General features: G+C 37.5%; 2 protein-coding genes across 3 annotated transcripts in view; both read right to left on the reverse strand.

Annotated features, from left to right (window-relative positions):
* Nucleotides 1-375: 375 nt before the first annotated feature.
* Nucleotides 376-26,850, reverse strand: part of LOC132132588 (superoxide dismutase [Cu-Zn]-like) — an 85,757-nt gene continuing 59,282 nt past the window's right edge. The window contains exons 2-6 of the mRNA XM_059545021.1: nt 3,350-3,425; nt 1,903-1,999; nt 1,704-1,773; nt 901-1,018; nt 376-803 (exon numbers count right to left, since the gene is read on the reverse strand). Of these exons, the coding sequence (XP_059401004.1) occupies nt 696-803; nt 901-1,018; nt 1,704-1,773; nt 1,903-1,999; nt 3,350-3,421 (465 nt within the window). The 5' untranslated portion in view covers nt 3,422-3,425 and the 3' untranslated portion in view covers nt 376-695. The remainder of the gene's footprint in view (nt 804-900; nt 1,019-1,703; nt 1,774-1,902; nt 2,000-3,349; nt 3,426-26,850) is intronic.
* Nucleotides 3,886-24,832, reverse strand: LOC132132586 (SR-related and CTD-associated factor 4-like). Of its 2 annotated transcripts, XM_059545019.1 has the most exons (20): nt 24,644-24,832; nt 22,869-22,952; nt 22,655-22,699; nt 22,415-22,576; nt 22,160-22,289; nt 21,429-21,571; nt 21,143-21,319; nt 14,148-14,236; nt 10,962-11,055; nt 10,696-10,848; nt 10,530-10,603; nt 10,230-10,420; nt 9,984-10,084; nt 9,786-9,899; nt 9,470-9,626; nt 9,284-9,387; nt 9,049-9,199; nt 8,852-8,932; nt 5,846-5,932; nt 3,886-5,286 (listed from the first exon to the last, which is right to left on the reverse strand). In XM_059545019.1, exons 1-20 carry the CDS (start codon nt 24,671-24,673, stop codon nt 4,424-4,426), a joined length of 3,030 nt encoding a protein of 1,009 aa, XP_059401002.1. In that variant the 5' UTR covers nt 24,674-24,832; the 3' UTR covers nt 3,886-4,423. The 2 variants fall into 2 exon arrangements, with proteins under 2 accessions (XP_059401002.1, XP_059401003.1); XM_059545020.1 differs by lacking the exons at nt 22,160-22,289; nt 22,415-22,576; nt 22,655-22,699; nt 22,869-22,952; nt 24,644-24,832 and adding an exon at nt 22,029-22,074.

Here is a 26,850-nt window from a genome sequence, read left to right on the forward strand (position 1 = left end):
GTTAATTTAATTAAGGACATTATTACTGATGAAAAAGTTCATCAGGTGAAGGCTTTTTTTGTGTCAACGATGATAAAGCAGGGTTGCTAACTCTCACGAATTGTGCGTGAGACACACATGCATTGATTATTACACCGAAGACAAACATGCAGATCAACCGTTTTTGTTATGGATTGTATCCTATTTTCCATTATTATGTATAGCCTAATACAAGAGCTTTGACTCAATTCGAACACTGCCATCAACCATTTTTATTAGTTTTAGATTACAATAATCCCGCTGAACAGAATCGGGTTTAATACTATATGTGCAGAATTTATTTTTCCATCAAAGACCAAAAGTGTAGTTCATAAAAGACACACACACACACACACATCCAGACCGCTCAATCTTTATTGAATAAAGCCGAGATCACAGGAAATGAACATCACTTTGTAGCTGTATGAAGTCAGACAGTGACCACACAGACGTGTGCAGAAAGAAAAATGGCTTTACAAGGCTAAAATACAATTCTTTAAACATTACTTTAAATTTAAACTATTAACATAATAACAAAATATTATTTTATTCTATTACTCTAATTTTACTCTATTAACAAAATAGAGACGCAACTGTCAGTGGGCTAAGTGCTAATGAAGGGGGATTCACATTGGTCACCAATATTTCAAAGCTAACTCTTCGATTAGAGCAGGTCTTCACTGAGTGATGCCTATAACTCCACAGGCCAGGCGACTTCCAGCGTTGCCAGTTTTAAGACTTTCTTCATTGCCTCCTTTACCCAAGTCATCCTCCTTCTCATGGATCTAGATCAGAATTTACAAAATGAGGTCTGCTGTTAAACAGCTAGTTATTACCGTTAGGTATGCTGCTGATTATAAATCCACAGAGTTGTTTTCTTACCACCATGGTCCTCCCAATGATGGAGTGTTGCCCTAACAGGGTCACAATTTTATCCTCAATGTCAATTTTTGCATCACCATTGTCATCAGCGATCACGTTACCAAGGTCTCCGACATGTCTGAGTAACACAGTACATTACAGTAATAAATACATCTGTTAGAGCACGGCTGTCTGAAAATACACTGAAAAGGTACTGGATCCAGAATGTGTTAACAGTTAGGGAAAAAAATTAAATAAAAAAACTCGCAAAATATTGTAAATATTATAAAAAAATAATATGAATCAAAGTGAGGAATATATAGTAATAAATACTACCACACAGTAAAATATAAAAGCATGAAATGGACCAATTTTTCTACGATCTCACAGTTCAGGATAGTCGATGGGTTTGGGACTATGTTGCTATCAATCTATTAGCGTTTTAATTTTGTCATTTACTGCGGCTGCAAAATTAACATCACAGTTACAGCTCAGGCAAATGATTCAAAAACTTCTGTGTAAATAACCGAGCAGCCGTCATTGAGATGAACAGGAAAGCTAACTTGTTATAAACCTCTGCGCTCTCTGAACATTGAAATATCTTGCTGAATACAGAAGTAATAGAACCCAATTTAGGAAGTACTGCTTTTTATAAATACACTCATTTGACATATAGAGATTTATGCAAATCTTGCAACTTTGCGAGCAGGTAGAGTGTGTGTGACAAATGTACTAATTATCACATGAACAGGTCATAAAATTAGTATTTCACCAAATATAGACAATAGCATATACGCAAAGCTGTCATGCACTGTTAAACCCACCTGTCGCTATCCGTTGGTCCACCATGATCTTTACCATAAGGGTTGAAGTGTGGACCTGCACTGATGCAACCTGCGAGGAAACAGAATGGTGAAGTCTGTGTTCAAAATAAAGACATATCTAGGCCTTTAAGGTGAAGTTTTCAGTCCTAATAGGATTAACCTGTACTTTAAGGTCAGTGAATGGAGTAATGGTGCTTACCATTTGTGTTGTCTCCAAAAGCATGGACATGGAAACCATGCTTTCCTGGAGTAAGGCCAGTGATTTTACCTGAGAGCTTCACTGGAGACGTTTCATTCTAAAACAAACAGATCACTCATTTGCTCAATAACAGTTTCATCATAACACTTCAGAAAGCAGAAGCATTAACTGTTTAGCATGATGCATGGCGTAAACAACACCAAGGTCATGGGTTTGATTACCAGGGAATGCAGGAACTGATCAAACGTATACCTGCAATGCAATCCAAGCCAAATAAAAAATAATAATTACAAAAATCTGTCAAATGCATAAATGCTTAAATCTAAATACTTGAGAGGGTTTCTGCACATTTTATGAAGGTAAATCTTAAACTTTAAGACCAAAAATATGTAAGTAATATATTTTAAGTAACAATATGTTCTCTTAATAAGTGTAAGCTGCATTGGCAACAATTTAAAGTTTGAAAATACAACTTCATTCATTTTTAAAACCTTTTACAAAAACATAGCTTAAGGCTTGAATAGCTCTGCTTGCAACTGCTAGAACATAGAAATTACTTTTACTGTATCTTCTAAATGCACTGTAATTAAGGTGTTGTTCTTCCTCAGTGTTTTTGTCTGGTTTTTTAGAATCAGATTCAGAATGAGCTTTATCGCCAGGTTATGTTTACACGTATGAGGAATTTGCTTTCATGGCCGAAGCTAGACATTTCAAGTGCAAATGTCAAGATACATTTACTTGAGATGAAAAATGGCAGAAGTCTTGCTTTCTGATGAAGTGAGTTTATGACTGAGGACTTGAGGAAATCCTGTTTTCATAGTCCATTGATAAACATTTGTTGCTGTTTTAAATTCTTTTATTATCATTTGTGGAAGGGCGAATTAAAATACTTTTAGGACAAATACCCCAATAGACACAATGCTGGACAAAATGCAGATGAAACATCATAGTGTTACTTGTTATAGCGAGACAAATTACGATAATATAATTAGATATGTAACTACTGTTACATCTGTAACTATAACAAACACTATAAATGGTGTTTGAGGAGCAATGAAACGTTTTTCAGCCATTACACCAGTACAGTTCTGCCAGCATTTGTTGTGTGCTGTGATCTCCGTCCTATTTGACAGCAATCAGAAACAAAACGTACGCGTAACGTACACGGGCGCACGCTACAGACATGCTATCGTGTCAAAGGTCATTGCTGAGCTGATTTTTATCGGCCACTGTAGTTTCTTATTTGATTTGGCCATCAATATCTGCATGGCATTAGCACAACCAGTTCAACTGCATATCATGCATTAGCATAATGCGTGGACTCTAGAAATAAGTAGTAACAGTTAAGTTACATATATGGCATGCCGCGCACCGTGGTTGCAGGCTAACTTGCTAACTTACAACAACGTCACAAGATACGGCTCAAAAAAATAAAACACGTCTTTACCTGCTGCTCGAAATACACGTTACCGGTCACTTCCCCGGTGCCTTTGAGCACACAAACCGCTTTCATCGCCATGCTGATGCTGTCAGAGTGAGAATTATGGCCGAGCCTGAAGAGTGAAAAGAACCGTTTGATAAGAGAGGAGGAGCGTGAGCCGAACTGACCAATCAGGAGACTGAAGAGACTGTTTCTTTCTTTCCTTTTGCTTGCTTGTCTTCTTTCCTTTCGTTGTTACTTGTTACAGTCAGTATAATTTTTGAAAATGAAAAATATTTAAAAGAAAGGAATAGATAGCAATTGATAAATCAAACTACATGGTGTTACTTGAAATAGTTCCATGCCATCCTCTAATTCCACAGTCATGACCCATTCATAATGACATAGATGTTCTATTCAAACAATGATGAATGGTTTGGAAGTAGTCACAAGAAAAATACCACAATATGGTTGTATAAACACTTACTAGTAGTTGGCACAAATAATTATAAATAATAGGATAAATAATAAAAAAAAAGACAACTAGCATATAGGTCAGTTCATTCATTTGGTATGAAAATATTTTATTAAAACCAAATTCCTATCGCTGAAATATTTGGAGTTCCTATCTCCAAAAACGTAAAAATTATAAAAACATCTTGTTTTTTTTTTGTTTTTTTTGTATGTTGTAAACATTAAGTTAGAAAACATTACAGCAAAAGGGTCTTAATATCTTATTTCAGTCATGTTTCCATTACTGAAACTCAACAGGGATAACGTAAAATGAAAAAAATCTACAAACATTATTCGTGTAAGGTTAGCATATTTACAGCAGAATCATTAATATTTTCTGTTCCTTAACTTCAGTTTTAATACAATATTCAAGCTTCATTGAGGTGGGACAATAAATTCACAAGGCAACGTTCCACGTTTGCCAAAATCTGCTTTATAAAGTCTGAAAAACTTGGTTTGGGATGAAGAACCAAGCATCAAATGCATAAAGCATCCCACAACAGTTGGACTTTGCTTTCTAGCCAGCAGTATCCAAGATTAGCACTGACATGTAAGAAGCTCATATGGTCTTGACATATAAAGAGGCCTCTATGATTCTTCCGTATGTCTTTGTTCAGCAGATTTGTTCTCTGTAATACGTTCTGAAGCTTTTGAGTCTGCTATGGCTGTGGTGGAAGGTGTTGAAACATCTGGCTTGGCTTCAGGAAGTTCTTTAGTAGCATTTGCACTGGGCTCGTTGGTATTTGCTGCAAGTCTCTCGTTGGGTTCCTCACTGGTGAGACCCAGTCGATCGAGTCTATCATCTCGGTCCCAGCGTGTGCTCCTCTCTCTGCTACCTGCAGAGCGCTTCGACCGTTCTTCACCTTCCCGTCCTCGATCTCTATTTCGATCCCTCTCTTCATTTGGACTTCTCCTCCAGTCCCTGCGTTCTCTCTCTCTGTCCCACCCGCCTTGTTTTTCCGGCTCCTCATGCCAGCCTCCAAATCGCTCACGACCATCTGGCCTCTCATCACCACACCCCTCACCAAAAGGCCGTCGCCCTCCGTACCAGTCCTGTTCTCGATCTCTGCCTCTTCCTAAACCGGGCCGCTCACCTCTGAACGGCCTCGCCTCGTGATCATTTGGCCCATCTGGTCTGGGTCCGCTTGGCCTCATAAAGGGAGGACCAGGAGGGGGAAAGGGGCCCCTGATGCCATGAGGAGGGGGTGGCATCCTGAAGCCCCCTGGTGGTGGCTCACGGTGCATCATCTGAGGTGGACCCCTTGGTGGCATCATCTGTGGATGGATGGGTGGCATGCCAGGCCGAGGAGGAGGAATGGGGAAGCGCTGCATGTGTGGAAGCGGCATCCCTGGAGGCCGCTGGAGAGGCATCATACCCGGCCTTGAACCTAGAAGACCTGGTGGAGACTGCATGCCCATCCCTGCTGGACCTCCAGGAGGCACCTGGTTTCCTGCAGAGTTGACAAAATAACAATGAAATTACTTCACAAACACTACCATAAATTGATAAATCAATCAGTACCGGTCCATGCTGAACTCAGCACTGTGATGCAAGTGTTATTATTAGTGTAATTTATGATTGTTTTTAAAGCTAAAGTTATTGTGACATGATGGCAAAATGTAAAAAATAAATAATAATAATTAGATTACTATCTATCTATCTATCTATCTATCTATCTACACTACTGGTTAAAAATTCGGGATCAGTAAGGTGTTTTTGAAATAAATTAATACAAATTATTAAAAAGTAAAGGCTTTTATTTGCTGCTCTTTTGAACTTCATCTTAGGATCCTAAAAAAATAATTCTAAGTTGATAAGAAATGTTTCTTGAGCACCAAATTATTTTATTAAAATGATTTCTGAAGGATCATGTAACACTGAAGACTGGAGTGATGGCTATTGAAAAATCACCACTTTGCTCTCACAGGATTAATTACTTTGAAACTATATTTAAAAAAATATTCCGTAATATTTTGTGATGAAATCTACAGAAAGACATAAATACTTGCCTGAGTTGAACCCTTCTATTCCATCACTGTTGATTCTTGGGCCCATACCTGCTGAGTCTTTCGACAGGTCTTCAACTGAGCTGCCAACTACAGGAGAAAAAAATCAGGTCAGTGTTGCTGTAAAGATGACAAACTTTAAGAAACTAAACACTTTTTCTTACATTACAAACACTTACATTTTCCTATTAATGTATTAGATTATAATAATAACGATTATTTTTATTAGGCTGCTTATTAAAATTAAACTGCCCAGCTATTTCATTTCAGCATCGCATTTCACACACACACACACACACACACACACACACACACACACACACAGCGCGTGCGAGCGCAGGAGGATTAGAGCCTGTAGTCACTGAAACTGTCCGCCTTGACTCTGATAACTCGTTAAATCCATGAAATGAAAGAGATAGAAAACGAGGAGTTGGTGTCCCACACATTTAATGGCTGCTACACGACAACACGCTCTTCTCATACATGACAGATTAACTCTTTCTTGGCGTTACAAATAAAGTAAAGACAAAATATTAACAAGGCGGCAGAGCGAACTTATCATCCATAGTGGTTCTCACGTAGAGCTTCTATTAGACTTATCACTTATAACACTCACTATGTGGTGATGACGTAGAAGGACTACGTGAGAACCACTATGGATGATAAGTTTGCTCTGCAGCCTTGTTATTATTTTCATGCACACCGCACTATAATGTGATGCATGCAAAATACAGAGTTTTGGCCATTACAAAGTCTCCATCCACAAACAGATGTACATCGTCTGCAGATATAAGGTGTTTCATTGCACTTTAACAAGTAATCTGAACGGCCTTTATATGTGCACTATTTTAAACGAGCCCTCACTGAGTTTAATGCCACAGTTATGTTAGACTGCATCTCATTCTTGTTTCTGTTGCGGTGCGTCGAGCTCGTCATGAGGCGCGCGGTCCGGAGCGCTGTATGACTGATGCATCAGTTCAATTCAACTTTACTCCAAATATATGAACTTACCTGTTTTAAATACTTCATATTTAATGTGTTCGTTTATGCCCAATATTAGTGTTAAACTGTTGGACTTTAAATGAAATCTAATATTGATTTTCACCGTTGACTGATTATGCAGAACATTTAGACTGATAACTTCCGCACACAGATGCGGCAAATTGTCACAGGACGCACGATATGACAGTTGTGTCCGACTATATATATGAACGTAGCTGTTTTAAATACAGTATTTTAATATTTAACATTAGTTTATCAGTATGTTTTAAAGTATATTTTTTCAATAATTGGTGATTCCATAGGCTCTCTCACACACCTGCACGGTTTAAAACACAAGAACAAAGAGTCTCTCTCTTGCTCCACCCATGCACGATAAGATCGCGTATCGTCGATCTCACGGGCTGACGATATGACGATTTGAAAAATGACCATATCGCCCAACACTACTTTTAAGGCTGTGACGGTTGCCGTGACAACCGCGTCACCGCGGTGGTCGGTTGCTACCGCGGTTGTCTACTGCCACCGGCGGTAGTGCACGTGACGTCACAAACTCTATAGCAAGCATAATAAAAAGTTTTGTATATAAGTGTAATAACTGTAATAGTTGCAAATTCTAAGTCTAGGGTTATTCACAAATTACCTCAAACACAGCGTTTCCTTTAGATATGCAGATTTGAGCGCAGGAAAATACAGTTTATGCATTCAGCAAATTAATTTAGTGTTGGGCGATGGATCTTGTTGGGAAAGCAAATACCGCATCACCGATCTGAAGTCATCTGCATTCATGTCACCCATCAGCGTTTGCACAAGTTCTCGTGATCGCAAACGCTGGCTGGTCAGGTTTGGTGAGGCTTTCTCCAAACTGGCCAAATACAAACGAGACAGCGATGAATAAACGATGGTAACAAAAAATATGGCAACGATTCCTATTTCAAAGAGAGCGCGTTCAGATGAAGAGTTAGTTATTGAGCTTGCTTGGTGGCGGAAAAGTAAACCGGACGCAACACAACCGCGTTGCGACAGGTTTAGTCTGTCTAGTGTCTTTACAGGACATATGAACTCTGTGTCAGTAGCCTACATCACAGACCGGACGGGGATTTATCATATCGTGTTGTGCTGCATCCAGTGTAGCATCACTGATTATAATGAGTATTTTGTCGCGCTGCGTCGCTCGCGTCCGTTAGATAGGGGGTATTTAACTTTCTTATTTAGGCTACTTTCTTGTTTAACTGAATTATTTCTTTGATATTTATTTTAGTGTTTTGCAGGTGGCGTTCACTGACAGAAGTGCTCAAATAAACACTAACTGACGAGTTAAATAAGATGTGTTAGAGGAGTGAGACAGTGCTGGGCTGATTTCTAGACGTGCATACATATAAATATATCCTGTATATAATATATATAAAATATATTACATGCATGCACAGTTTAAGTCAGCTTTAATCACCTTTTTTGGTAATTCCATGAATTAACTGACCACGACACTGCTTGCACATAGTTTATTTCGCAATTTGATATGAAAGGATACGCACAAAGGAAGCGCGCAGCCTTTGAGCACAGGACCGTCCGCGCTCGCTTAACTTGCACCTGATAATAAAGTGAAGTGGAGCGCGCGCTGAAATGTCTCCTGTTCAGTCATTCTGCGACTGAATAAATTCACTTCTTGTCTTGAGAAAAAGTGACAGAAGCAGCAGTTGTGAGTGGGTGGCCATCCCCGCCCCTTCGTAAAATAATCTGAATACGTTAAACTGGAAAAAAATTATCGCCTTCGTTAACGAGCAAATTTTGACACTAATATATTTATACATACATATATATATATATATATATATATGTGTGTGTATATGTATGTATATATATATGTATATATATATATATGTGTTTTTTTTTTCTTTTTTTTTTTCAAACACCGCGCCACCGGCGGTTGTTGGTCCATGACTACCCCGGTGGTAAAAATCAGCCACCGTCACAGCCCTAACTAGTTTATACAAAAAAAAGAACACCCACCTGGAGGCATGCCAATCCCTGCTGTAGGTGGAGGAGGCCCAGTGGTGCCCAGAGGAGGCATGGCACCCGGGGGGAGAAATCCTGAAACAAAGAATAATGCATGTTAGTAACTGATACAATACTTTTCTGAAAACAAAACATATATCCTGATAACACACTAAACTTCAAATAAACTTGTGTCACTAGTACTGCTGTACCTGGTGGCATCTGCATTGGGTTAAAGCCTGGGCGTATAAAAGGACCCGGTGGAGGAACTCCGGGTGGGAATGAGGGGGGTGGGATGTTCATGGGTCCTGGGAATCCAAGAGGTGGGACACCGACTGCTCCTTTTGGCTGGACATGAGGAACCTGAGGCAGAACAAAAATAGGAAAAATGAATAAATAGGACCAAACCCAAAATTTAGGAAGAGGAACCAGGACATTATGAGTTACCTGCATAGGTACTACAGCCGTGCTCTCCTCCACTCCTCCACACACAGGCCTGCCATTCTGAGACTCTTCAGCCTTCTCTAACTCAATCTGAGAGCTTCTCCATTCTGAACATGGACATGCAAACAGTATGTTAATATGTGCCCTCAAAGCCTAGACAAATTATTAACAAAGGGTTCCAATAGTTACCTGGTGCAAAAGTTTCAGGGTCCAGCATCCCTCCTTCTCTAAACACATCCAGGTCCTCCATCTTTACTTCGGACCATGGTATGTAGGTTACACCCAACTCCACATCCCAACACTGCTTAAACTCAGCCTTAATGCCCTTATTCAGAGCCCAGGCAATCTGGTGAAATAAGGTGACGCAATAAATGTAAAAACAATTAATAATTCCATTCAAATGTTTGAAGTCAGTAAATTTTTTTAAACTAATACCACCTGTTTCCAAAAAATGTAAATATACATATTTTTTTATAAAATCTGTGCTAAATTGATCATCTGATACCTTAACGGCTTTCTGGTTGACTTTGTATGGACCTCTGCTTAGTTTCTGCAGAGCTCGATAGGCATCCTGACGATGAATCATGACAATGTAGGCACAACCACGAGGAGGAATCATCTATCAAAATCAGACAAGGCAAAATGAGACTTTGGCACAGAAATCCAACATCTTCATATATTACTCTAATTCTCAAGAACATACATTAATTGAATCTATCTGCCCAAACTCCTCTAGTAAACAGGCCACATCCTGCTGCTGTGTCCTTTTATCCAGCTGGCCCACCCATAGTGTAGTACTGCACACTGAAAAAAAAAAAGAACAATTTCACACTGGCATCAGGAAGAAGGTTTAGCACTGTGTTATGCATTCTTTATAGAGGCCAACTGTGTAGAATCCAACCCTGTCCAACTGACTAGTGGTTACAACAGTGAAAGTGGCTTTGCTTACCACTGAGAGTGTTATTCTTTATAGGAGGAAGGCCTTTCTGTCTTCGTTCTCGTTCCTTTTCTCTGTCTCTTCTTTCCTGAGACCTCGAGCGAGGTGACTGATGCCGCCGTTCTCGAGAACGAGAGCGCGACCGCCGATGCCGCATTCGTCTGGTACGGGAATTAGACCGAGACCTTCTTCTTTTAGGAGATCTGAAACAAAAACAGCATCTTTTAACATTGGCATGAAGACTAAAAAATTTTTTTACACAGAATTCTCACATGAGCGTTGTTCATAAGGACAGTAATTTGATTTAAGCACCTTGATCCTGAACGTGACCGTGACCTTTTGTCATCGTGGTAAGGCCTGGCAGATGCATCTGAATTCATCATTTCCTGTGCCACAAGTTGTTAGAGATAAATATTACATTCTTTTACAGCTTAACAGTTAAGAATCATTTAATTGTTTATTTTCAAAATTATTTTACTGGATGCTGATGTCCAGTCATGTGCTGATTGACGGTGTCATTCTGAGGGGGGAAAGCTGTGTGTGACTGCCCCATCTGAGACATCATGTCTGGATAGGGCTGAGGGGTCATTAGACCAAAGCCTTGGACCTGTCCATTTGATGGTAGAACAGCCTGAGCATACAACAATAAAAAAACTAAATGTTATTGACAATTTTTTAAATTAGAAAAAAATGCCATAAAAATGAGATCTCAAAATGTCTCATTATAATGTTGTAGTAATCTACCTGTTGCTGCTGTGTTATGGCCATCATATGCTGTTGAAAGTGCTGCATCTGATTGGCTGGTGGAAATCCTGGGACAGTCTGCTCAGAAAATCCCCTGCAGAGACAGACGAAATTAGAGGTCGACTGATAGTGGATTTTGCCGATTAACCGATAGTTTTTCAAATGGATACTGAACAAAAACTAAAATAGTGCTTTATTTAAAAAAAAAAAAAAAAAAAAAAAAACACCGTACTGAACCATACTAGTAGTAGTAATAATAATAATAATAATAGTGATAGTAAATATTGAAATTACCACACTCTAATAGGACCCTATGAAATCGGTTTTATTTTTCCTAAATTCCGTTATTTCTTTTTAAATTTAAATCTTTTTTAAAGTTTACTTCCGTTTTAATTTTTCTCCACTCCTTTTAAATAGTTCAATTAAAGTTTATTAATCAAAATGCAAGTCTGATTAATTAAAAACATGAAATTTCTTTTTACATCAAGTTAATAAAAGTTTAACCAAAATTACATGTTTAGGGCCCTATCAAATGTTTTTTTTTTCTCACCATATTTTTTATTGTTACCAAATTCTGTGTTTTAGCATGTCTAATTGTTTGATGCATAAAAGTTGTAAAAGTGTGTTTACCTTCTCATTAGAGCTGAAACAACGAATCGATTTAATCGATTATTAAAATAGTTGTCAACTAATTTAGTCATCGATTCATTGCTAAATAACTTTTATTTGCCGTAAGCGGCTCATTTCGTGCATATTTCAAATCTGCGGTGACCAAAGTGTGGCAGGAATGAGCCACCGGAGGTTTTACTCAGCCAGTACAACAGGAGAAGTAGCGAATAGCCAATAGCTGGCCTTGTTTTATGTCACGTGCTTCCCGAACAGCGTCTATGCAGTCATAGACGTCTGCAGCATTCAGCGTGATGTGGGAGTACTTTACATTGAGCCTTTAAAAAAGAAGAGTAACCTGTAAACTCTGCACTACTGAACTGTTTAAGGGGACGTTCACATATCGCGTCTTTTGCGCGCTCAAGTTCGTTATTTCCAAAACCGCACCGCATCGAGTTAAAAACATTTAAACTTTTCAGAATGCAGCAACCGCACCGCGGGTCATGTGACAAGAACTAACCAATCAGCTTCATCCTTTCCCGTAACAACGTTAAAAGCTCAGTCAAGATGAAAGGAACAGCTGATCATAGTTGTATATGGATTTCCATTTTGAAATAAATTTAGTAGCAGAGCTACTGCAAGCGATTTTTTGAGCTGCAAATCCATTTATCCTTTGCTGAAATTTCCGCGTCTTCAAGAGAGAGCACGTCATGGTTGCTTAGCAAAGGCAGACGCCTCAGGGGCGCAACTGCCCGAGCGCTTTGGAAAGAAGGAGAAAGAAGGAGAAGGAGTTTTCCACGCGTTTTTAGGCGCGATATGTGACTTTCATTTGTGCAGATTCTCCAGTACAATGTTGTTTGCAAATGTTTAGTCGTAAAAGCTGATAACATTGCTTTTTAACAGTTAACATTTAAAGCTTTACAAACATGTTCTGTGATCAGTTTGTCGTTTACCAGTTCAAAATTCAGTCGTGCAGCCTAATTATGACTGAATGAGAGAGGTAAATGTAGATATTTGAAATGCACTTTTTTCCTAAGTATTATTCACTGCTCTTTTTCACACAGCAGGTTTTTTGTGTGTGTCCTATTTTTTTTTTCAGGACAACCTTCTGATGGATTTTACTTTAAATTGTGAGTTCCATTCAGGTTTCATGCCATTGCCACTTTTTTTGAAGGATTGTTTCACAGCAAAAGCTATAAAGCTTTTTCCCAGTAAATAATAAAATACAATGCACTGCAATTTTATTCTGTTTTATCCTTATTCTTCGTGAAAATATGTTCTGAAAGATTCCTTAATAAGCTTTGTTCAGGATGTTAAACTACTTTAGGAGCTCTAAGGACTGCCATGGTGAAAACATTATTTGATATCTCCTTGTGAAATTTGCTAGAGTATGGGTCAGTGTTCTGATTGCAGAAGAGTTCGACAAAGGATTACTAACACAATAAAACAACTCCAGGTATATTTTTGATGAGGATATGACAGTGCAAAATGGTTAAAATCTCTTAAATCTATGCTGAATGATAAAGACCCTTTATTAATAATTTACTTGGGGAAAAAATTGAAAAAACTAAAATATAAGTACATAAACCGATTAATCGTAAAAATAATCGACAGATTAATCGATCATCAAAATAATCGTTAGTTGCAGCCCTACTTCTCATTTAGTGAAAGAAGCTGAAATCACAGATCTAAATGTGTTCCTGTAGCTCAACTGGTAGAGCATTGTGTTAGCAAGCGCAAGGTTGGGGGTTCGAATCCCAGGGAACACATGGTAGTAGAAAATTGTTAGCCTGAATGCAATGTAAGTCGCTTTGGATAAAAGCATCTGCTAAATGCAAACATTTTTACATTTAATTTATAAATTTAAAATCACCACGAGTGTCACGCGCTTCAGTAATGTTATGCGTGTAAAAAATGAAACCTCACGTCTGTGTCATTCATTAACAGTCACGCAGACCATGCAGGATTCATATTTAAATCGATTTTTGAGGCTTAATAGTTACAGATACTAGTCCATATCGCGATTTGATTTAAGTGTGATGACCTACTTTTGAGTAATCCATTCAAAATTAGACATTTTGACAAAATTCCATCTGTGTTTTCCGCATCACAGAAATCATAGGGCCTTACAATTATACCAGCACAATGTGTACTCTCACACTTAAACTGGTTCTTTTCTTGAACACTTAATGATTATCTAATGAAAATAAAAGAGCAGCGCTTAGTCTAGGAGAACTCACCGGTAAAAAAACAATGCCCTTATATAGGAGGCAAGGATTAAATATTAAATATAATTTATTTAATGCCTAAAAATGCGTATGCGTGGTTGTCATACCGTGACAATGAGACGAGGAGAAAGAGAGAGAGGAGGAAAGATGGCGAGTTGCGCACCGAGTGACCTGGTCTCGAAAAAGAACACAACTTCTGCAGTTTGCCAGTATTTCGGGTTTCGACCGAACGAGAAGGGAGAGGCGGTAAATACGAACGAGGCTATTTGCAAATTGTGCCCTCAAGAAAAAAGATGACTGGGGATATACTGCTTATTAGCATTCAAAATATATTAAAATAGATGCTACTTACATAGTAGGCTGGACAGACGGCGTTTCACCCTTTTTGGCTTCCTCTCCTGCTTCTGGCTCATCGTCATAGTCAAAACGGTCCAGAATTGTCTGAAAAATTAAGAGGAAAGAGAATGTCAGTGACTTGAGTAAGGTGCAAAACTACACATTTCCAAAATTAAGTACTTGGTATATTGGACTGGTTTTGGGTTCACCTGTCTGTTGATGTTTTAGACATTGTCAGTAAAAAAAAAAAAAAGGTAAAATATAAATTTTATACAATTAAAAACTAAAATATTTATTTCAAAATATGTAATTTAAAAGATTTTTTGTAAATATATAAACAACATATTATTATTCAAAAGTCTGGTAGCCGTATACTTTAAAATATACTAAAACTGAATCTATTTCTGTGATGGCAATGCTGAACTTTCAACAGCCATTAGTCCAGTCTTCAGGGTCACATGATCCTTCAGAAATCATTTCTAATATGCTGATTCGCTGCTCTAGAAACATTACTATTCATGTTGAAAACAGCATTGTGAAAACACAATATATATATATATATATATATATATATATATATATATATATATATATATATACAGTACAGACCAAAAGTTTGGACACACCTTCTCATTCAAAGAGTTTTCTTTATTTTCATGACTATGAAAATTGTAGAGTCACACTGAAGGCATCAAGGGCTATTTGACCAAGAAGGAGAGTGATGGGGTGCTGCGCCAGATGACCTGGCCTCCACAGTCACCGGACCTGAACCCAATCAAGATGTTTTAGGGGTGAACTGGACTGCAGACTGAAGGCAAAAGGGCCAACAAGTGCTAAGCATCTCTCGGGGAACTCCTTCAAGACTGTTGGAAGACCATTTCAGGTGACTACCTCTTGAAGCTCATCAAGAGAATGCCAAGAGTGTGCAAAGCAGTAATCAAAGCAAAAGGTGGCTACTTTGAAGAACCTAGAATGTGACATATTTTCAGTTGTTTCACACTTTTTTGTTATGTATATAATTCCATATATAAATCCACATGTGTTAATTCATAGTTTTGATGCCTTCAGTGTGAATCTACAATTTTCATAGTCATGAAAATAAAGAAAACTCTTTGAATGAGGTGTGTCCAAACTTTTTGTCTGTACTGTACATACACATGTATATGTATATGTACACACACACACACATATATATATATATATATATATATATATATATATATATATATATATATATATATACACAGTGGGGAAAATAATATTTAGTCAGCCACCAATTGTGCAAGTTCTCCCATTTAAAAAGATGAGAGAGGCCTGTAATTTTCATCATAGGTACACTTCAACTATGAGAGACAAAATGTAAAAAAACAATCCAGAAAATCACGTTGAAGGATTTTTAATGAATTTATTTGCAAATTATGGTGGAAAATAAGTATTTGGTCACCTACAAACAAGCAAGATTTCTGGCTCTAACAGACCTGTAACAAGTTCTTTAAGAGGCTCCTCTGTCCTCCACTTGTTATCAGTATAAAAGATACCTGTCCACTAGGGCTGCAACTAACGATTATTTTGATAATCGATTAATCTGTCGATTATTTTTACGATTAATCGATTAATCGGTTTATGTACCTATATTTTAGTTTTTTCCATTTTTTCCCCCAAGTAAATTATTAATAAATGGTCTTTATCCTTCAGCATAGATTTTTAAGAGATTTTAACCATTTTGCACTGTCATATCCTAATCAAAAATATACCTGGAGTTGTTTTATTGTGTTAGTAATCCTTTTGTTGAACTCTTCTGCAATCAGAACACTGACCCATACTCTAGCAAATTTCACAAGGAGATTTAAAATAATGTTTTCACCATGGCAGTCCTTAGAGCTCCTAAAGTAGTTTAACATCCTGAACAAAGCTTATTAAGGAATCTTTCAGAACATATTTTCACGAAGAATAAGGATAAAACAGAATAAAATTGCAGTGCATTGTATTTTATTATTTACTGGGAAACAGCTTTATAGCTTTTGCTGTGAAATTGTAAACAATCCTTCGAATAAAGTGCCAGTGGCATGAAACCTGAATGGAACTCACAATTTAAAGTAAAATCCATCAGAAGGTTGTCCAGAAAAAAAAAATTGGACAGTCACACACAAAAAACCTGCTGTGTGAAAAAGAGCAGTGAATACTTAGAAAAAAAGTGCATTTCAAATATCTTTAAACATTTACCTCTCTCATTCAGTCATAATTAGGCTGCACAACTGAATTATGAACTGGTAAACGACAAACTGATCACAGAACATGTTTGTAAAGCTTTAAATGTTAACTGTTAAAAAGCAATGTTATCAGCTTTTACGACTAAACATTTGCAAACAACATTGTACTGGAGAATCTGCACAAATAAAAGTCTAAGGGGCCGTTAACATATCGTGCCTAAAAACGCGTGGAAAACGCTAGTCGCACCGCTTTCTCCTTCTTTCCAAAGCGCTCGCGCAGAAGCGCCCCTGAGGCGTCTGCCTTTGCTAAGCAACCATGACGTGCTCTCTCCTTGAAGACGCGGAAATTTCAGCAAAGGATAAATGGATTTGCAGCTCAAAAAATCGCTTGCAGTAGCTCTGCTACTAAATTTATTTCAAAATGGAAATCCATATACAACTATGATCAGCTGTTCCTTTCATCTTGACTGAGCTTTAAATGTTGTTACGGGAAAGGATGAAGCTGATTGGTTAGTTCTTGTCACATGACCCGCGATGCGCTTGCAGCATTCTGAAAAGTTGAGATGTTTTTAACTCGACGCGGTGCGGTGTTGGAAATAACGAACTTGAGCGCGCAAAAGACGCGATATGTGAACGTCCCCTTAAACAGTTCAGTAGTGCAGAGTTTACAGGTTACTCTTCTTTTTTGAAGGCTCAAAGTAAAGTACTCCCAGTCTCCCACATCCCGCTAAATGCTGCAGAGACGCTGTTCGGGAAGCACGTGACATAAAACGAGGCCAGCTATTGGCTATTCGCTACTTCTCCTGCTGTACTGGCTGAGTAAAACCTCCGGTGGCTCATTACTGCCACACTTTGGTCACCGCAGATTTGAAATATGCACGAAATGAGCCGCTTACGGCAAATAAAAGTTATTTAGCAACGAATCGATGACTAAATTAGTTGACAACTATTTAAATAATCGATTTTTATCGATTAAATCGATTCGTTGTTTCAGCTCTACTGTCCACAACTTCAATCAAACAGTCACACTCCAAACTCCACTATGGCCGAGACCATCGAGCTGTCAAAGGACACCAGAAACAAATTTGTAGACCTGCACAAGGCTGGGAAGACTGAATCTGCAATAGCTAAGCAGCTAGGTGTGAAGAAATCAATTGTGGGAGCAATTATTAAGAAATGGAAGACATACAAGACCAATGATAATCTCCCTCGATCTGGGGCTCCACACAAGATCTCACCCCGTGGGGTCAAAATGACCACAAGAGCGGTGAGCAAAAATCTCAGAACCACACAGGGGGACCTAGTGAATGACCCGCAGAGAGCTGGGACCAAAGTGACAAAGGCTACCATCAGTAACACACTACGCCGCCAGGGACTCAAATCCTGCAGTGCCAGACGTGTCCCCCTGCTTAAGCCAGTACATGTTTGAAGTTTGCTAAAGAGCATTTGGATGATCCAGAAGAGGACTGGGACAATGTCATAAGGTCAGATGAAACCAAAATAGAACTTTTTGGTAAAAACTCAACTTGACGTGTTTGGAAGAGAAAGAATGCTGAGTTGCATCCAAAGAACACTATACCTACTGTGAAGCATGAGGGTGGAAACCTCATGATTTGGGGCTGTTTTTCTGCAAAGGGACCTGGACGACTGATTGCTTAGCAATTTTTTTTGTTTACTCGTCATTATATATATATATATATATTAGGGGTGACCCCAAATTGTCGACGATTCGATGCTTCGATTCGAGCAGACTGATTCGACTACCAATCAGGCTTTTAAAGTGCGTGAATAAATCCAACCACCCCTAGAGTTTTATGTTTCATTTTCCATATTCCGTGACCGACAGAGGGGCATCTTGGCGGCAGGGATTTAAAACTTTACCAAGACTCAAACTGACACAGACAGAGACTGGATTTTTTCGAACAGGTAGGGTACAAGTGATTTCAAAACATTTCAGCCGGTGTATATATATCGTGAATATATTATTTACCTGATATAAGATGCATTTGATTTTGAGTCAAGTGGTTCATTGTAGTACTACAGTTATTATCTCTTTAACTATGACTGGATTGTCACACCCATACCATTATGAGAACACCATTATAATAAAACGCTGTGAATTTTTTTTAGTTTGGCTGCTGTGTTGCTGCACATTGTTTCGTGAAGAACGCGTCCACAAAAAAAGGAGTTCATCCAGGGCCACGCAGACACGTTCATTCGAGCTCTTTTTGCAGATAGCCTAAGTCTTAATATTAATGTTATGTTGTATAAATAACGAAGCGTATTCTACATGAAATTATGAGTTTAATCCCATTGATTAAAAACTTGCTATCAAATGCGTCACTCTACTGGTCATCTTCAGCGCTCGCAGCTCTAAACAGAAATGCAGAACATTAATAACTACTGTCATATAGGCTAACTTTATAATTAGAGCACTATTGTAAAAATTGTGAATTGTTAGGGTTTCGCTGGCGTTTACTGTTAACTATCTTTTAATCAAACATAAAAACATTATTTACCCCGTTTGTATATGCCAGGCATTTGTTACACATTTTCCCTGTTTGTGTTAACATCAGTAATTATGGCTTTCGAATGTCTGACTTGACTCAATGTATTTTGCCCCGCCCCCAAACATATGATTCGACTAGGAGTCGAATATCAGCAAGATTCGAAAATTCTATAGAAATCCTTCCTATCGGGGACACCCCTAATATAACCTTATATATATTAACTAAAAAAATGTGCTAGTCATTGGCGATTCAATTGCCAAGTTGTTTGTAGAGGGTTGACAAGACTTAACTAAAATATATAAAATAAATGTTTGTAAAATGGCATAGTTTTTTAAATATCTGAAAGTATACTCGTAACATCAGTCAGTCAAGCATTGTATATGATAATCAATATTATTTAATGAGAGAACTTTAGTAATTGCAATTAAAACTTGATTTGAAACCATGTATGAATGCATATTAGTCATTTTAACTGAACTACGGACTGGTGGTGGTGCTTTTTTGGTCATTCAGTGTTTGTCTATAAAAAATAAAAATAAACTCACAAAAATACAGATAAGATAATAATGATAGGAATTCTACTAATAAGAACAATATAAAACGCACTAAGGATCTAGTAATGAGAAAGTAATGACATTTACGAGCATTTTCAGTCAGGCTTTCGACCCAAACATAGTACAGAAACAGCTCTTGTCAAGGTTATAAATGATCTTCTCCTAGCAGCTGATTCTGGTCTTCTGTCTATCCTTATTCTTTTAGATATTAGTGATGCCTTTTATAAGTCATCCACTACTATTGGAATGACGGGCTTACATTGGAATAGCTGATAATGTGTTCTTTGGTTCTTATTTAAGGGTGTGTTCACACTTGTCATGTTTGGTTCGATTAAAACTCTCTGTTAGTGTGGTTTGTTTAAGTAAGTGTGAACGCTACCATCTGAACCCTGATTTGCACCAAACAAACTTTCGAATTAAGTATGAAGGCAAAATGGACCAAATACTTCTAAACAAACCAAAAAAAGACATGACAAGATGCAATGCCATGCAACACAATTTTCCAAAACAAAATGAGCAGAGGGCAAACGTGGAGCAACGAGGAGGTAAAATGCCTTTTACAAACTCTTTGTGAGTTTGCAGATGGCAAAAAATTAAATCATTAGTACACGCAGCAATGAGTATGCTTAGTCCAGGAGACAGCATTAGGTGCGTACGACTTGAATTGGTACTTTGATGTCATACACTGATCGGTCTGCACAGTGCCACTTTAAGTCGATCACAGGTTTTGTTTGGGGTGTTCACTGAGTTCTGTCACAAAATATAAATCATTCAACCCGACCAATCAGGTTGTGAACAAATCACTATGCCTTTAGGTTAGGTATCTTTAGGTTCACTGTCAAAAATGCCTGTGTGAATGCTAAGCAGACCAAGACCAAATGTATCATTTTCTTTTTTGATCCAGACCAAATGAACCAAGAGAACTGAACAACAAGTGTGAATGCACCCTAAATGACAGAAAACAGTTTGTGCAGATTAGTAATACACATTCAGATCTGTTAATCATGGCATTCCACAGGGTTCGGTGCTGGTTCCGCTTTTATTTAACACATTATATTCTACCTCTTGCTTGTATTTTTCAAACTTCATCGATTACAGTTAATCCAGAATTCAGCAGCTAGGATAGTTACCTGCTTACGTACTTTTGATCATATATCTCCAATTCTTTTCCAGCTGAATTGGCTTTCTGTTCGTTATAGTGTTTATAACAAAATTTTACTTCTTGCGTACAAACCTCTTCATAATTTGGCACCTCATTATCTTCATTTGTATACTTCTTTGCACTATTTGAGATCATCTCCTGCAGACTTATTGTATGTTCCAAACTTCAAGATGAGTTCCTTTGGAGGTAGGGTTTTTATTTGTGCAGCGATGAAGTTATGGAACACTTTACGCTTCCACATTTACCAGCTGGATTAAATTTACCATTTTAAAGCTCAGATAAAAACATATTTGTTTAGAATAGCTTTCAATCATCTGCTTGTTTAATGTTTAATGTTTAATGTTGTTATGTTCATGTTTAAAATTTTAATTGTTTTGTTTTATATTGTACAGTGTTCTTGATTGTCTTGAAAGGTGCCTATAGATGAGAGGTATTATTATAAATCTGTAGTTATAAATATCATAAATCTTAAAACTTTCTGTAGACTGTGTTGCTGGTATTACCCAGCATTCCGGCATACACCAAATTCATTACTTGCCCAATGCAGTAGCACCCCCACTATCATTTTTTTTCACCTTATCGAAGGTTGCTTTCGTTTCCACAGGCTGTGGTGCTTGATGGATGTGCTGATGTGTGAGGGTAGAGGTGGCAGTCATAGTTTGGGCCTGTGGGTGGTGGTGACTCCTGTTATTGTCCACAGCTGGAGACTGGGGTTTCACTGGCGGCTGAAAGTTCTGAAGCATCTGCTGAAGCTTCAGTAAACAGTGAACATATAAATACCCCAAAATGACTAAGATGTTCAATGTTTTGTCCTTTAGAAACAACTGAATTGCAGGAAACTCAATGCACTAGTCAACTAACCTGCTGTCCTTGAGAAGATTGAAATAGTTGAGCAACAGCCACAAAGGCATCAGAGTTTTGAAGCTGAGGCACAGCTGCTGCAATCGAGTTTGCCGTCACCACAGGATTAGCCTCCTGTTCCCTCACGGGAGACTGTGGAGATGCTGCAGAAACACATTGATAATGAAGTTGTTATATGCCAGTAGGAAACTCTAAAATTAAATGGAACAAGTTAAAAGCTTTTAAAACAAGACAAATTCCCCACAAGGTATTCCGGAAACATTTTTGATACTAAGGCTTAAATTAGAGATTATTAAAATATCTACACAACAGTTCAAATGTTTGGGGTTTGTAAGTTAAATGGCAAAGGTGAATTTTCAGCAGCCATTACTCCAGAAATAATTATAATATGCTGATTTGGTGCTCAAGAAACACTCATTATAAATGTAAAAACAGTTCAGCTGATTAATGTTTTTGTTGAAACTTTTTTCATAATTATTTGATGAATAAAATGTTACAAATAACAGCTTTTACTTGAATTATATCTTTACTGTTTTGATCAATTTATAGTTTCCTTGCTGAATAACAATATAAATTTCTCTCAAAACAAGTCTTACTTACCCCAAACATTTGGTACTGTCTTGCTGCTCATACTTTCGACCAAAAAGACAAGTTTGTATCACAAAACAAATCTCATAACAGATACGAAGTGCATTAAAATGTGATATTCACATTACACATCAGTGTCTTACCACCCTCAGGGCTGTTGTCCAAGCCTGTTGAGCTGCTAGATCCAGCAGCCATGTCTAATAGAGGCTGGATTACCTCAATCTTAAACACTCCATTCTTCTGCCACAGGTTCAGCACTCTCACTATCTTACTCTGAAGGAGGAAGAGAAACATTATAAATTGAGCATCCAAATAATTTAAATTATACAATAAGGCTAATGAATAAAAAGCTGTTAAAAAACAACAACATAGGAGTACTGCTGGATAAATATTCTCACCCTATCTTCTGTAGGACACAAGCATAGATTCTCAAATGTCCCTGTGATGTTTTTGGTGAACCTAGGTCCAAACACATCTTTATCGGCTCCAAACTGATGTCTTGACTGTCTCACAATAGAATCCACCACATAGAGTCCTGGAACTTTGTACTCGGGTTTGCACTGTGCACAAAACAGCATTCAGTAAATGAAAACAAGCGACAATCACCCATCTCGAATTCAGTTCAGGTGAGCACATACCTTCTTTATGAACTTTTCTACAATTTGGACAACATGCTTGTATAACTGGAAGACACAAAAAATAAGGATTAAAAGGAAGCTGTTCAAATGCATCACTGTGCTAAAGCATCTTTGATCTGAGGTACCCAAATAAAGACACACTGTATCATATTTTAACTAAACAGCATTAGGTATCAGCTGTGATCGCTGCACTGCAACCTCAGGATCAACTTACTTTAATGGCTTTTATAGCAGATTTGGTGATGGATATCATCTTGGCCCTCGAGATGGGAGGCTTGGTGTCCATCAAGGAGAACAACTGCAAAGGAGCCATAAAGTAATGTTAAGGCATATGATGATAATAAGGACTGAGGTGAAATAGGTAAACTTCATTACTTGGTAACCACACACTGAAAACTTAAAAATGCTGTCAATGCTTGTTAGAGTGGAAGCAAACACAAGGTTTTGTGGAGATATCATTTTTATGCTAAACATGATAAGAACCATAATATTGCTATGTTTCTTTCAGTAAAATAAAAATAAAATAAATAATTTTTCAGTAGCCTATACCATAAACTCCATGAAACATGGAATATGTAAAGAATTCAATACAACAGTATATATCAAAGTAGCATCCCACCTCTGATTTTTTTAAGGAATATGTTACAAAATGTAGCTTTTAAACACAATTTGTTTCTAAAATATATGTTAAAAATAGGCATGTAGCAATGCACCTCAAACCGGTTGAAAATTCATACAAATATGTGACGGTTCAAATCGGTTGAGATGATGTTAAATGAATTGCGATATGGTTGTGGGTGGGAGCTTATATAAATGCATTACTGAGGGGAATTGACTGTCTTTAGAAAAGTTTAGATGTTTTCTACTTTTAACCTTGCATCTGTATAATGCATATTATCATTGATTAAGTTCAAATTCTAATGTAGAACCTACTCAGACACAGTATGCAATTTCATAAGTTTGTAATGTTGTGATTCACCTCGTAAATTGTTGTTTTGGTACAATCAACCTTGTTCCAACAAATTTTATATAGTAATATAGCAATGGCGTGCGGGACTATCGGTTTGGCTGGCCAATAACACACAGGGAGTGTGAGCAAAAACGTGTTTGAAAACAATCATAATTTTTGCATTTCTGTTTAGTGAGGTTTGTGGTGTAGAAATTACACACTTCCAGTTTAGAAAAATGAATACTTTTTTAACTTTAACACTTTACAAATAAACAACCGTTCATATTTACATAACCTCTGCATCCAGTAAGTCTACAGAAAAAGACTCCACAGAAGGCGGAGGTTAGATGGACATTTGCATGGTTCTTAAAGGAACAGTCACAATAACATACTTTTAAAAGGGCCAGTGAAAAAGATAGGAAATGGTCGTTTGCAACTACATTTTCACTGTTTCACTGCAAAAACGTCATGGGCATTAAGAAAATGTTGCTAATGGTGGAATATGCTCCTTTTACAACCATTCTTTCACAATTTCAGACCAAAATTGTTTATCTCGCGATTAGCGAACAATATAAAGTTAACGAAAGAATGAACTGTGATGACATGTTATGGATACCCCCTGAATGAACTTTAACGCAGAAGACTCATGGCAGAGGAGACTGTAAACAACACGAGCATTATTTTGTACGTCATCTCATAACTTTAGCACAGAAGAGTATTCATACATGTTAGATCAGGAGCAAAGAAAAGCCGAAACTAACGTGCAAAGTGACCAATTGCAGACCACGCAGTCTATTATCTTTATAAGACATGTTATTGCCGCATTCAAGGTATCGTAATGCACAGTTAAAAGCTTTTACACTAATATTTACGTAAGAACGGTGTAGTATGATCAGCTATATCCAGCCAGGCAGCATGCAACTGCGTATTTTAAACACTAAGGCCTTCATCTGGTTTGGGCCGTTGCAACACATTGAACGCTTGTGCTAAACAAACCGCCATTTTACAGCCGTTTCATCTTATTGAGCACATACACACACCTCATGATTAAAAGCGTTGACGGCATCCATGGTGACCCGTCTCTGCTTTGTTGTCACTTTCTCCGTCAAAATCAGAAATACGTGCGGTACTGTCCTCCAGCAGGCCGCCCCAACATGTCCGCCCCTGGCAGCAGACAGACAGCTCGGACTCGCTCGGAGTCGGCGCGGTGCTCGCGGTGCAGCATGGGATTGAGAGGCTGTTGTTGCGATGAACGGCCACTAGATGGCTGATAGAACGCATGAAATTCCAGAGCGAAATCACATACATTTTATTTACAAAATTATGATACTTTAAAAATGGCAAAATTGAGGTGAGTTATACTGTTAATTCTAGATGGTATACAGCTACAACCACTGTGCATGTGCAGATCAATATTGCTTAATTTTTGTCACGCTGAACAACAATTATTGTATTTGGATTATTGTAAGGGCTAGGTTTAGGGTTGATTAATAAACCACAATCTAATCTACTGTCTATGAATCTAATAGGTAGCAAAAGGTACATTCCTCATAAACATATTTTTCAACATTTATTTTATAAAGAAGATATGTAAAAAATAAAAATAAATATCTTAAATATTCACGTTTGACCTACAACAAAAATATGAACACAGTGAAAAGTAATGTGTTTTGTGTAGGCCTACTCCAAACATAACAATGATTATATATCCTGTGTTCTTGGATTATAATCCATGAAAAGATGGTTTGACTACAGTACATATGGTTTATGAAATCATTTGGGCTTAAATTCAGCTCATTATTATTCCAGCATTCACTTAATATATTTTCAAAGACTCTGATACTTTTTTAGGCATCCTTTGTTGAATTCTAAGTTAAAAAGAACAGAATTATTTGAACTATAAATCCTTTGTAACATGAAAAAGATATTAACTGTCACTTTTACTCAATTACAATGCATCCCCGTTGATTAAAATTATTAATACTTTCGTAAACAAATTTTACAGACCCCAAACTTTTGAAAAGCATAGTGTAAGTCTAACCCCAACAGAGGGCAGCATTTAGTTAAAGACAACTATTTATAATATATAATCCATGTATATAAATATAGTCAAAAGTTTCCATATGCGATTCATATGTTTCTGGGATAAGTCCGCAAAGCATTTCACAATATAAAAGTGTTTATTTATATGATTTGTTAAAATTTCACAAACGTTCAAACTTTTTCCAATAAGGTCAGTGTCAGTGATTGATGAGCATACTGGTAAATCATGAGTGAATTATGAAGGTCCTCCCTTCATTTAAATATTTACCACCCTTTTTAATTTTCATAAACATCCCAAATTCTGTGGTCTTCTAAAACAAATGGCTTAGATCTGAGAGTGAAATCATGAGTTAAAACAGATAACGTAATCCCTGCGTCTCGCTGCTTGGGCTGCTCACTATCATTAGCTTAATGTAGGAAGAAGGAAATAGTGACATCCAGAGAAAGTGTCTAGCTTTACTATGGTTTATTTTGCATGACCGGTGAAGACTCCTCCTTGATCACACTCCTGGCATTTGTGTTTTGCTCCAAACATTTAAAATCTGATAGTGAGAGTAAAAGGGGTTATGGAACCAGAAAGTGTGAGTGGATATGACCCTTGAGGGACAAAACATTACTCAATATGAATCGCTATGTTTCCATGGTATATCTGAGTGAGCTGGCTATCTTGTTGCACTACCTTGATGTAGTTTATAAAATATTCCATCAAATGTCTAAATGTATTGACAACTCAGGGAACAGGTACAAACACAGTTTCCAAGCTGGGATGAGAAGAGGCTGCTATTAAACAGGCTTAGTCTACGTCTGTATCCCATTTGTGTGTGTGTGTGTGTGTGTGTGTGTGTGTGTGTGTGTGAAATTATTCCCCTATAGATTACTTACTCTAAGATGTACTGTATTTTGGCATTTGTACTTTTTTCTTGAGATTTGTGGGCTCTGTGTTTACCCTATGACCACATGACCTCCATTATTTTCTATATAGAATCAAACTTCACTAATGCTTAACCTTGTAAAGATTAAACTAATAGTCAGGGGAAAGAAAATTATAAGTGTCATATTAGACTTTAATGGATCAAATAGTATGATATAAGAATACAGAGCTTACACAGACTAGTGTCCTTATAACACTAGGAGATTACTTTAATAAAATGCATATAAATAACATTTGTCACTCTAGATCTTCTAATAATATGCCTTGGTAAGA

Source organism: Carassius carassius, chromosome 49 (assembly GCF_963082965.1).
Source record: "Carassius carassius chromosome 49, fCarCar2.1, whole genome shotgun sequence".
Taxonomy (NCBI): Eukaryota; Metazoa; Chordata; class Actinopteri; order Cypriniformes; family Cyprinidae; genus Carassius; species Carassius carassius.